At 34.1% G+C, this 11,765-nt stretch overlaps 1 protein-coding gene across 1 annotated transcript; it reads left to right on the top strand.

Annotated features, from left to right (window-relative positions):
- The first annotated feature begins 8,234 nt into the window (after window positions 1–8,234).
- On the top strand, window positions 8,235–10,136 carry LOC118751669 (protein ALP1-like). Its single transcript, XM_036486480.1, has 3 exons — window positions 8,235–8,801; window positions 8,875–8,980; window positions 9,306–10,136. The coding sequence occupies exons 1-3, from the start codon at window positions 8,369–8,371 to the stop codon at window positions 9,871–9,873; spliced, it is 1,107 nt and encodes a 368-aa protein (XP_036342373.1). The 5' UTR covers window positions 8,235–8,368; the 3' UTR covers window positions 9,874–10,136.
- The last annotated feature ends 1,629 nt before the right edge of the window (window positions 10,137–11,765 follow it).

An 11,765-nucleotide genomic window follows, 5' to 3' on the forward strand; every position in this document is an offset into this window, starting at 1 on the left:
CGCACAAAAACAATTCGAGAATGGTGAGGGCGAGAAAACCCGGCTTCCATAAAAAAAAAAAACTAAAAGACCAAAGCACAGCCAAGTATACGAGGTATAGAATTATTGAATTGACAAAGGAAATACTTAAAAATACAATACAAAACAGAATACATACTTATGTGCATACATACAATAATGTTCATAAGTTGGTAAGCTGAAATCGTAAAAGAAAACATGTAAAGAAGTATAAGTTCGGGCGAAACCGAATTTTATATACCCGGCGCATTTATCAAATATCGTCGTTTCAACTTTCTTTAAACTACCGAAAAGTCTATAACAGCTTAAGGGCCGGTTGTTCAATGTCTGATTAGCACAAATCGGAGGTAGAAGCTCCGTTTAAGCACAACTACTGCTTTATCGATCACATGTTACATGCATGATCGAAATCGTCGATAGTGTAGTGGTAGTGATAACCAGACATTGAACAACCGGCCCTAAGTATTTATTGTTAAGATATTGGGGCTAATCGGAAATGCAGCAAAACAAAGCATCAATCTCTTTTATTTCCAAACTATAATTGATGGAAATGTGCAATATGCGCAAACGCGGTTAGATGCCGAATTGGAACGTAGTTGCTCAAATGGGCTTTTCCAGCAATTATAGCTTAAAAGTAAAAGAGACTGATGCTTTGGTTTGCTGCATTTCCGAATAGGGGGTCTGTTGTAAGTATAAACGTGGAGTAAATTAACGTCTTCAGTTATTGAAGTATCGGAGTTTTCGTATATCCAAAAATTACTGTTATACGGAAAACCGGTGAAATTTTAGTCCGTTTTGAATAATTTTCAACGAATTGCCTTTTCGTACCAAGGATATTAATTAAATTGGTAGAAATTGATAAATCAGTTACCGAGATACACAGTTGTGGTCATAAGTGGGCGGCGCCACGCCCAAAATCCAAAAACTTATAATAATCTAATTTTCTGCTCAGTGGTCATTGCAATAATTGAGTCAATTAGCTTCAGCAGTTACTGATTTATCGCAGTTTTCGTGTTTCTGTAAATAACCGTTATATGGTTGGTGGGCGTGGTTATTGCCCGATTTCAAAGATTTTCAACAAATTACTTAGATAGACATAAGCAATGCTCGCACCGAGTTTGGTAAGGATTGGTGAAGCGGTTACTAAAATATAGTGTTTCATCATAAGTGGGCGGGGTTACGCCCCTTTTCCAAAAATTTCATAATAATGTTTTTTTGTACCACAATTCTTCTTCCCATACTAATTTTCAACAATTTGGATCCAATTTTTACTGAAATATTATGAGTTTTGCATTTTTCGAAAATACCGTTATACCGTGGTTACAGTCCGATTTCGCCCATTCTCAATAGCAACCTACCTTGGGTTAAGGGCAATCTGCATACCAAATTTCGTTGAGATATCTCAATCTTTGCAGTTATCGTGTACACGGACAGACAGACATGGCTTATGGCGATTTCGTTTCTACAAAAAATGTTGCCTTCTCATCGCGCTCTTCTTAGTGTTTGGGCGTAGAGGGCAAGGAGAAGGTTGCATCTTTCGGTAGAAACAAAATCGGCATTAATCGACTTTTCTTTTCATTCTGATCATTTATGTATTCATTTGTCTATATCCTTCCCGATTTTTTTGGGCAGTAACATACATAAAAAAATATATTCCGACGAACTGGTAACCTCTTCCTTTTTGTGAAGTCCGTTAATAAACTACTTAAATTTACATAAAATAAAATTTCTATCGATATTACAATTACGCAATTTGATGAATAACTTCATTTATTACATTCGTTCAGTCAGATTTGACTTCAACCTTCAAAACCTAATGTCACAAGTTATACCAACCCTGAAAAAATGCGACAAATACCGCTTGATCCCTTTATAGGAATGAACTGCGCCCTTTTCTTCGAAGTCGTTCTACGAAAAGCTTAATTGTTCTCCTTTATCCCGAATTGGAAAGAAAGAAAAGCGAATAGTGGTTTAAAAAAAAAAAAAAGAAGTGCGCCTGGGCCACACTGGAGAAGTAAAACTTACGTTACATACATATCTATTTTGTGTCATAACCAATATACATACATACATCTGATTTTGCTTAAGGTTATATTTTTTGTCTTTTCTCTATCTAGATCCCTGCCTCTACCTCTGTTCGTTCTAATTACATTTATGTTATTCTGTTTTTCATTATCTTAATTTTTATCTTTATACTCTATCGATAACAAAATCGATAGCAACATCCAATAAAAATACCGATAACAAAACCGATAAAAATATCGATAACAAAATCGATAAAAATTTCGATAACGAAAACGATGATAATATTAGTAGCAAAATCTATTAGAAACTCGAAAAGAATATCGATAAAAAAATCTATAATATCCATAACAAAATCGATAAATATCGATAACAAAATCTATAAATATCGATAAAAAATCGATAAATATCGATAACAAAATATATAAATATCGATAACAAAATATATAAATATCGATAAAAGAATCGATAAATATTGATAACAAAATCAATAAATATCGATAACGAAATCGATAAATAACCTTAACAAAATCGATAAAAATATCGATAACAAAATCGACAAAAAATATCGCTAACAAAATAGTTAAAAATATCGATTACAAAATCGATAAAAATATCGATAAAAATGTCGTAGTAAAACCGATAAAAATATCGATAAGTCCCGAAAATTCAAAAAATTTCTAAAATCCCAAAATAATTCCCGGACTGAGTCTCTGTGTCTCACTGTATATCCTGTCCTCTTTTATTTACTTTTATTTTAATCTTTCTTTCCCCATCTTCATCTTTACTTTTATCGGTATCCCCATCTTCCTCTTTGTCTTTACTTTTATGTTTATCATTTTCTTCATCTACATATGTACATATTCCCCTTAACCTTTGCCCTTATATATATAAGTAAAGTGTTTAAATTTACCTTGGCCTTCATTTTTGCCTTTATCTTTACGCATCTTTGTTTTTGTTTTTATTTTTGCCTTTGCATTTATCCTTTTCTTTATCTATGTACGTTGTCACCGTTACTTTCATTCTTGTATTGGCCTTTTTCTAAGTGTTATTCTTTAACCTTTTATCAGCAAATTTTAGTTAAATTAATACCATATGCATACACACAACAAGCACTTGTTTCAGCCCCACCCATTTCCGTTGCACCATTTCCGTGGGCAATTTCCGTTGAATTTGCCAATTTACTCCTAACCAACCAACCGCCGCTAAAGAAGTTTCACTTCAAAAACAAATCGCAAATTGAGATTTGCACCGAGGATCTCGGGTCCGCTAAGCGAGTACTCTGTCTGCATGCTAATGCCGTAACTTAAATTTCTTTGATAAGAGCGTGTATATGCATCATTAAATCGTTAATTGTAACTATTAGAGATGAGTCGGGGAGATGAGTCGAGACTACTTGTCCTCGAATTGTACCCGTAAGAGATAAATTGCGAGATATTACTGCCCAATTTTAACCAATGGAGACTAATCCCGGAATACTTTTTTTTACCTCCCTTTTATTAGCTCGGGATGTAACAATGTAATATTGATGCGCCTAAAAGATGCAGCGATTTCTATTCTCAAGTTACATACCTGATGACAGTACGAATGGAAATTATAATAGCGAGGTTTTAGTTTTTTAAACTATAATTCTGATGAAGATGAACGATTAACAGAAACGATGTGATAAAGGTTCAATTACACTGTAGGGCAAATCTCAAGTTTTTAAATGGCACAAAAAACTCCGAAACGCGTGAACTTAATTTACGTCGTAGATTGCGAATCTGTATTCTGTTTAATTTTGATGAAAAAAATAAAATTTTAACAGGGTAAAAAAATTTAAAATGTAAATTTGTTTTTTATTTTTAATTTGTATTTATATTTCTTTTACAAAAAAATCATGCTACTAACGAAGTTAATGCACCTGGGCCATACTGAAGAAGTGAAACTTACGTTACACGTCTAGTTTGTCTCATAATCAATATAGCCAAGTTCATTTTTTGAAATTATTCAGGAGAGACGAAAAATATATGTAGTTTCGCAACATCTCGCATTAAAAACTGAATTTTGAAAAATATTTACTTTGCACTTTTTCACCTTTAGGTAGCGATATGTGTTTCATTGGTTTGAAACGGTAAAACGGCAGGCTAGTTCTTATAGTGTTATAAGCCTGAGGTTTATCTTAATCTGTTTTCATTTATCTTAATACTCTCCTTTATCCTGGTCTTCATATTTTTTATCTTTATTTTATTTTTCACATTCACCATCCCTTAGACTTCTCCCTTATTTTTATCTTCCAAATCTTCGCTTTTATCTTTTTCTTTATCTAGTTCATATTCACCTAGATGAGTTGCGATATCGTGATAAGATGTTATGTGATGTGATGTCAGGTAATGCAATGCGATGTGATGTGATTTCTGATGTTATAGGATGTGATGTGATAGAATCTTATGCCATGTGCTGTCACATCGTGTGATGTCATGTGATATTAGAACAATATCGATTATTATATCTATAACAATATCAATAAATATGTTTCTTTCGACTTTAAAATCCCGAAATAGTCTTGAAAATCCTCTTTTCTCCCGAAAATCTCTAAAGCCCCGAAAAGTTCCCAAACTGAGGTGAGGTGAGTGGAGGTGTGGTGGGTTTAGGGGAGATGTGGTGAGTATGGATGTAATGAACTCAGTTGTAGTGGATTTAGATGGGGGGAGTCTCTGTGCCTTTCTTCCACTATCTTTACTTTTATCGGTATTCTCACTATTATTTTTTTCTTCATAATAACATTTATTTTTATCTTTGTGTTTATTATTTTCTTCATCTACATCCGGCTTTCCCAAAGTGGGTGCCGTATGCCTGGAGTGCCGCTATTGGCTAGAGTATACTAGTGGTGCAGGCAAATTCTTTAATGTTTCCTTACACACAACGCAAGCGGTTTGATCAAACTTCAATATTGCGGCCAGAAAATCAAAAAATTTAGAGTTTTATTAAAATTACCTTCAGCGGCAACACAAATGGCTTGCAGAAAGGGATATTTCACTTGGTTTTTCAAGCCGCTTGTGCGGTGTATTTCGCTCTTAAGTGTAGCTCCCCAGTACGTTTTGTCAACGAAAAATTTAATCTGAAAAGTTTAAGAAAAATAGCTTAAAATGAACCCTTTTCACAACCACTTTCGGTTTTTGTAGACCTAATCTGCGTTGTGAATTTTTTATTTTGCAACTTGACGAAAGTACCGACGTAGTGGGACTTAACGTTCTTCTCGTGTTAGTGAGGAACCATTCGCAATGCAAATCGAAGAAGAACTTTTGATGAGCGAAGGAGTTGAGACTTACACCACTAGCGGCGAAATTTTCAAAGCTATCGACAAATTCGCACAGAAAAAAGGTTTGACATGGAGCAAGTGTGCGGGTATTTGCAGTGGTTGGAAAAACGAAAGAAGCGATGTCTAGGATGAAGCAAGAGGCAGAAAACACCCCGAGAAGTCACTGTACGATCCGTCGGTATTCCCTGGCGATTAGGAAGATGCCGCCAATAGATTTAAAACTCATATTGGATGACGCTGCGTAGATAACAGAGGCCTGCGAAATTGAACAACATCTTTGGTTTTTTCTAGTACGAAGGGATTTTTTTATGGTGGCATTTATATTTTTGAATTTCTAGCAATTTGCACCAAACCCCATAAATAAACAAAGTAAATCAGAAAAACGTATGTAACTTCAAAGTTAACGCTAAGAAAATTGATAACAGCCGGTTTCACCAGCAATTTAAATGGAAAATGATTTTTTATTTTTTGTCAATTTCCATATAAAATTCAAGAAACTAAAACAATTTTTCACTTAAATTACTTCCGTGAAATTGGGTGTAAAAGTTATTTTCTTAGCGTCAACGCGCATTACCAGCGTTAACTTGGAAGGTTTAGAAAAAACCCTTGTCGAATATTTCCCAACATTGACTCTGAGGATGTCTACAGCTGGATAACAAAACCGTTTACATGTGACCCGAAAAGTAAACCTACCGAGGTGACCAATTAAGCTTTTGGAAACCTTCTGGACATCAGTGAAGACAGCACTTTGATTAATAAATACTACGAAGGGAGCCAAGAGAGTTCTGGATGCAAGTGTCTGCAGAAAACACTGCTGTTGGCAAGACTGCATTAAAAATATTAGTGACTTTTACTTTTACATTTCTATGTAAGACTGCATTTTCAACCAATTCTTACATAAACAAGTAATTTTTAAGCGAAAAAAAAGCGACTTCGCTTCCCATATAAAAATTTAAGATTACCGTTAGTCTCTTCATTATCCAATGATCGGATTTAAACCAAACTAGAAACTACCTCTGAGGTAACACCTTTTAATAAAAAAAAAAAAATTTTAGCAATCGGTTAACGTGGTCCAAAGTAATGCGGTAAGACACATAAAAAAATAAATAAAATAATAAATAAAAAATATTCCGACGAATTGATAACCTTCTCCGTCAGCGTCAAATGATTTCAGAGTAAAATTGCCAAAGCTCCTATGAAACTTAAAGGAAATAATGAAATCATCCAAACAATTTCAGTCCTCACATTAAAGGTAAAGCAGTATAAGGTTTTCATTGTTTTTTCTTGTTGTCGTAGACATTTGAAGAGTAGGAGTGCCGCAAAATTTTTTTAGCACAACAAGGGTGCTGCGGTGAAAAAAGTTTGGGAACGCCTGATCTACATATTCCCCTTCACCTTTACCTTCTTTTTTAAAAAAGACTTAAAAACTATTTTAAAAAAAGATTTATACTTAAAAGCGTTTTGCTTTTTCTTTTAAATATTTCTTTTTTTATTTTGATAAATCTAATGAAATACGTAATTGCTACCAATTTTTGGTCAAATCATAAGATTGCTGAATTGTAATGTAAAAGTTCGCCTTATTTTGCTTCTACTCAAGCACAATTTGTCGCCAATGATGTAATGTCCTCAATGATTTGCAATAAAAAATTTTAACATTTTATCAATTTCTCCAGTATCTCGGGATATACATAATAAGCAGATTGATTAATTTAATGGATACTTTGCGAGAGATTTCTTGTTATGCATATGGTAAAAGAATTCATGCACACATACTTTTTTGGTATATCTAAGAATATTGTTTCCTTGCGAAAACATTTACCAGCACAATTTCACTTCGTACATTTCAAAGCGCCTAAAAGCATACATGGCACGTATCTCAAATGCAAACCGGCAATGTGCTGCGGAACAGACGACGCAAAAAACAGCGAATGTCAGAGCACAAATTTAGAGAGACAACACCAACTTAGTGCGGGTTAAGTGCAGCTACTCAACAGATGCACTGCTTATTTCCTTGGAAGCTCTGGAAAGAAGTTGCAGCTGTAATGTTGCGTAGCAGCTTACATGGCGAGCTTGCGGCATATGTTTAAACCACTTGTTATCCTTTAAGGATAAGGCGCATTACCAGCAGCGCTAACAAGTTACTTAGGTAGATGTAGAAAGGATTGTGTTTGTTTAAAATGGTGAGGGAAAAGGAAGCCGACGGGGACATGAAGGACACACATGAGCGCTTGTGCATGTTAGTCTTGTGTCTGCCTGGCGGCAAATTTCAACATACACATTCCCTTACATCAAGCATACGCCAGCAATGAGGGACACATCTACACACATATCACACACACAAGCACATTTAAATTCAAATATACCCTGCAGGGAAACCGCGGACTAGTGAATCAAATTTCTAGTTCCGTACTAGGTCTTTATCGCCAAAAAGGAACCAGTCCGACAGGAACTAGATCCCCACCAGTCCAAAATCGGCGAAAAGTGGTACTTTTAAGAAACTATTTTTTTTCTCTTTTTTCACTAGAAATCTATATCTAAAGTGACGAATTTAGAAATGGTTCGGAACTATAAAAAAGGGATGCAGAACGAACTATTTCCTATTTGTCGAATTTAGAACTATTTCGGAACTATCGAATAAGGGATGCAGCGGGGGGCTTGTTTACTTTACATATACTACGTTTATACGCACAGAATAATCGACTTAATTAAAAGCGCATTGACACCGTACACATTTCACTGTAGTGTTTATGCTTACGGCTTTATATCGGCATCAAAGTAACCGTCTTCAAAAGCAAACAAAATCAGCTGTTTTCATTTGACATTTTATAAGTTAACGTAATGGAAAGTGAGAAAAATCTAGTTTTATTCGGCATTATAAAATCGTGGCAAAGAAAAAGAACGATTGTTATTAATCAGCTTTTAAATACTGATGCGAATATTTGGAATTCAAACAATGAAAAAAGAAAGAATGTGAGAGAATTGGTTGGGTCCCAGGCTAATTTACCAAACATATTTTTTGCTACGAATATGCCTCGAATTCGACGTTTCCACAAACGGAAAAGGAAGGAGAACTTCTGGTGGACGCTGCAGCAGCCAGAAAATGATGAGTGCTACATCGAAGCTTTCCGTATGAGTAAAAAATCGTTCCTACTGCTTTGCGAAAAACTAGAGTGCTTTCTTAAAAACGATTGTGTGCCATGTATCACTCCACCCCTTGCTATAGAGAAGCAAGTAGCCATTTGTTTATATAAATTGGCTTCCTGTGGAGAATACCGAGTTATTGGTGATGTCTTTGGTGTGCACAAAAGCACTGTTCACAAATATTTTCACCTCGTCGTGAACGCGTTAATTCAGCTAAAAACAGAGTTTATCAAGTTTCCACAGGTGGGAGATGCGTTATTAATTGCAAGTGAATTTGAGAAAAAATCGCATATACCAAACATTATTGGCGCTATCGATGGTAATTTTAACCAACCTGAATGCTTATATGCATATCCATACATAACTAAAACTCTGGAAATTAAACATTTTAGGAACCCACATACCGATCTTGCCACCAAGTCAAGGATACCTAGATTATATTAATAGAAAGGGGTGGCCTTCCATCGTAATGCAAGGAGTGGTGGATAGCAACTACATGTATGTATATGCATGCATATGTACATTAGAACCAATGGGAAACATTTTTACATTTTGTTACTTTAGTAGATAAATAAAGGCGGACCTCCATAGTATGCGCATCCGTATGCGTGCGTTTGACATTTACGCTTAGAAATCAAAATTCATACAATTTTCTTACATTTTGATGCGTTGCTATGTAGGTGCTGCCATAAACATTTGTATATTCAATTTTTCTGTCAAACGCACGCATACGTATACGCATGCTATGGAGATCCGCCTTAAGTTGTTAAAATACCCATATTATATAACGATATATTGTAAAAAACTACATTTTTTTATTAAGGTTCACAGATGTCAGCGTTAAGTTACCTGGAAGCACTCATGACGCGACGGTTTTTAAGGAGTCGGGATTGTTTAAAAACTCATCGACATTAATTCCGAGGCATACAAAATTAATAAATGGTGTTGAAACGCCACTATTTCTTATTGGAGATCCTGCGTATCCACTTCTTCCCTGGTTAATAAAACCATACACCGGAAGTTTGAATGCAGCCGAAGAATCTTTTAATTGCCACTTGAGTTCTGCCCGAATAGTCGTCGAAAATGCTTTTGGTCGACTTAAAGGTCGTTGGCGATGCCTAACTAAAAGAATTGATGTGAATCCTACTTTCGTTCCGCAAGTTGTCTTAGCTTGTGCTATATTACATAATTTTGTTGAACAACAGAAAGAATCCTATTTAGAAACGTGGGCACAATCAGCTCTAAATATAAGAGAATTTCGGCAGCCTCAAGACACCTTTTCTAGTGAAATAATTTTTGATGACAATGTTGACCCTAAGCATTTGCGAAACAATTTGAAAAATTTTTTAAAAGACAATTTTCCTTTGAAAACCACTTATTTTAATTACTGACTACCAAACTCAAAAAGACTAATTATATAGCTTTAGTAAGAAGCAATTATAATTAAAAGCTATCATAATTCTTTACCACTGATCAAAATAATAGCACCTAGACATTTTGACCAGTTCTGACTATTTTTCTTTTGTTTGCTTAACGTTCGCCGATTTTTCAGAAAATTATAGCGCATTATATGACAAAAGCCATATAACTCCAAACTTCAGTTTTTATACAGAGCTTAGAAAAATTCAACAAATTTTCATTAAAATTTTGAACTTTTATTCTGAATTTCTAGAAAATTTTTGGGTACAGCCCATACAATTTTAGTCAGATGAAGTGCAAGTTTAAACCTGCTAAAAATCGCGTTGATTTTTTTAGTTTTTTTTGCTGACGACTTTAACGTTTTTTTCATACAACAAGTGCAATTTATAAAATATGACGGTGATTTGTTTAAAATTTCTTAGCAAACGGGCTTGTGCATTTTCTTCCATAAGAAATGCATGCCAGCAAACTATAAAATTGCATACCCAAAAATTTTCTAGAAATTCAGAATAAAAAGTTCAAAATTTTAATGAAAATTTGTTGAATTTTTCTAAGCTCTGTATAAAAAGTGAATGTTAGAATTAAATGTCTTTTGTTAAAGCATTAACCATACTTTAATAAAAAATAACAAATATTTCAAAAACGGTGACACTTTTGCCTTAAATTTGTTTGCTTATCAGGGAGCTCACCCCACCACCTACCATCTCCTCAAGTTAGGCTTGTTATTTTCGGACACCCTGTATAAAAGAAAAATAGTCCGACCTGATAAAACTGTTCAGGTGCTATTGTATCATACATTTTAGTTAAAGAAACTAGATGTATTATTTTATAATTACTTTAAAATTTGTTCAAATACTTTTGAAACTTTCATTTAATTATAATTTTCTTTGTCTGTTTCAACGCACATGAGATGAGAAATTGAATGAAATTTTGTAATGAAAAAATGAATATTTTACGTTGGCCTAGTTATTAAAAAAGCATCAGTTATGTTTTTAAATTTAAATTTTTAATTAAGTTAATTTAATTTTTATATGGCGTCGTACCGAAGTCCTATCTAGCGATGCGATAACTCAAAAACTAATAAACATAAGTACGTATATGTATGTATAAATATGCATAAGCGCATGTTGATTTAATTTTATTTAATGTATGCCAACAGTATATTAAACATTTAAAAAAACAAAAAGTTCACAAAAGACTACAAATAAATGCATTTCGTACTCATTATATGTTTATATACAGCGGCGCTCACGTAAATCGCACACCTAGATTTTTTACAATGTCACGTTTTCGTAAAGTTTTTGTAAAAATATAGTAGATTCTATAACATAAACCATATAAGGCAAAGTTAAAAACCGTGTGCACAATTCAGGAAATTTTTTTAAAGATTTAAAAAAAAATTCATCAAAATTTTGCACTTTTCAGAATCCTTAGAAACTTATGGGGTATGCAGTTTTGTAGCCTATTCAATTCTAGTATAATAAATCATAAATATAATAAATCACGTTAAACACTGAATATTGTAAACAACGAAAGTGTGCTCTTTACGTGGGCGCCACTGTAAATGTAATTGAAAATATGAATGTTGTGAATGAAACAAGCGATGAAAAGTGTTTATTCTGGAGATTGCTGTGACTTAAAAATATCAAATTCACCAGGCGTTGCTGATACGATATCCGGGGCCAAAGCAAGTGAGGGTGAGAGAAAATGATGAGGCATGTAAACAGGAATGTTTGACGGTTGTGACATCTGCATCGTGCTTAACAGAGAAGAAAACATCTTGGCGGTTTCGTGGCGATCATCCTCTAACATTTTTTGCGTCTCTTTGCGATTTCTTTCTAATAGAAGTTCCACTTTACTAAAA

This window comes from Rhagoletis pomonella, unplaced genomic scaffold (genome assembly GCF_013731165.1).
Source record: "Rhagoletis pomonella isolate Grant_MI unplaced genomic scaffold, Rhpom_1.0 Rhpom_scaffold_00899, whole genome shotgun sequence".
In the NCBI taxonomy this organism is placed as follows: domain Eukaryota; kingdom Metazoa; phylum Arthropoda; class Insecta; order Diptera; family Tephritidae; genus Rhagoletis; species Rhagoletis pomonella.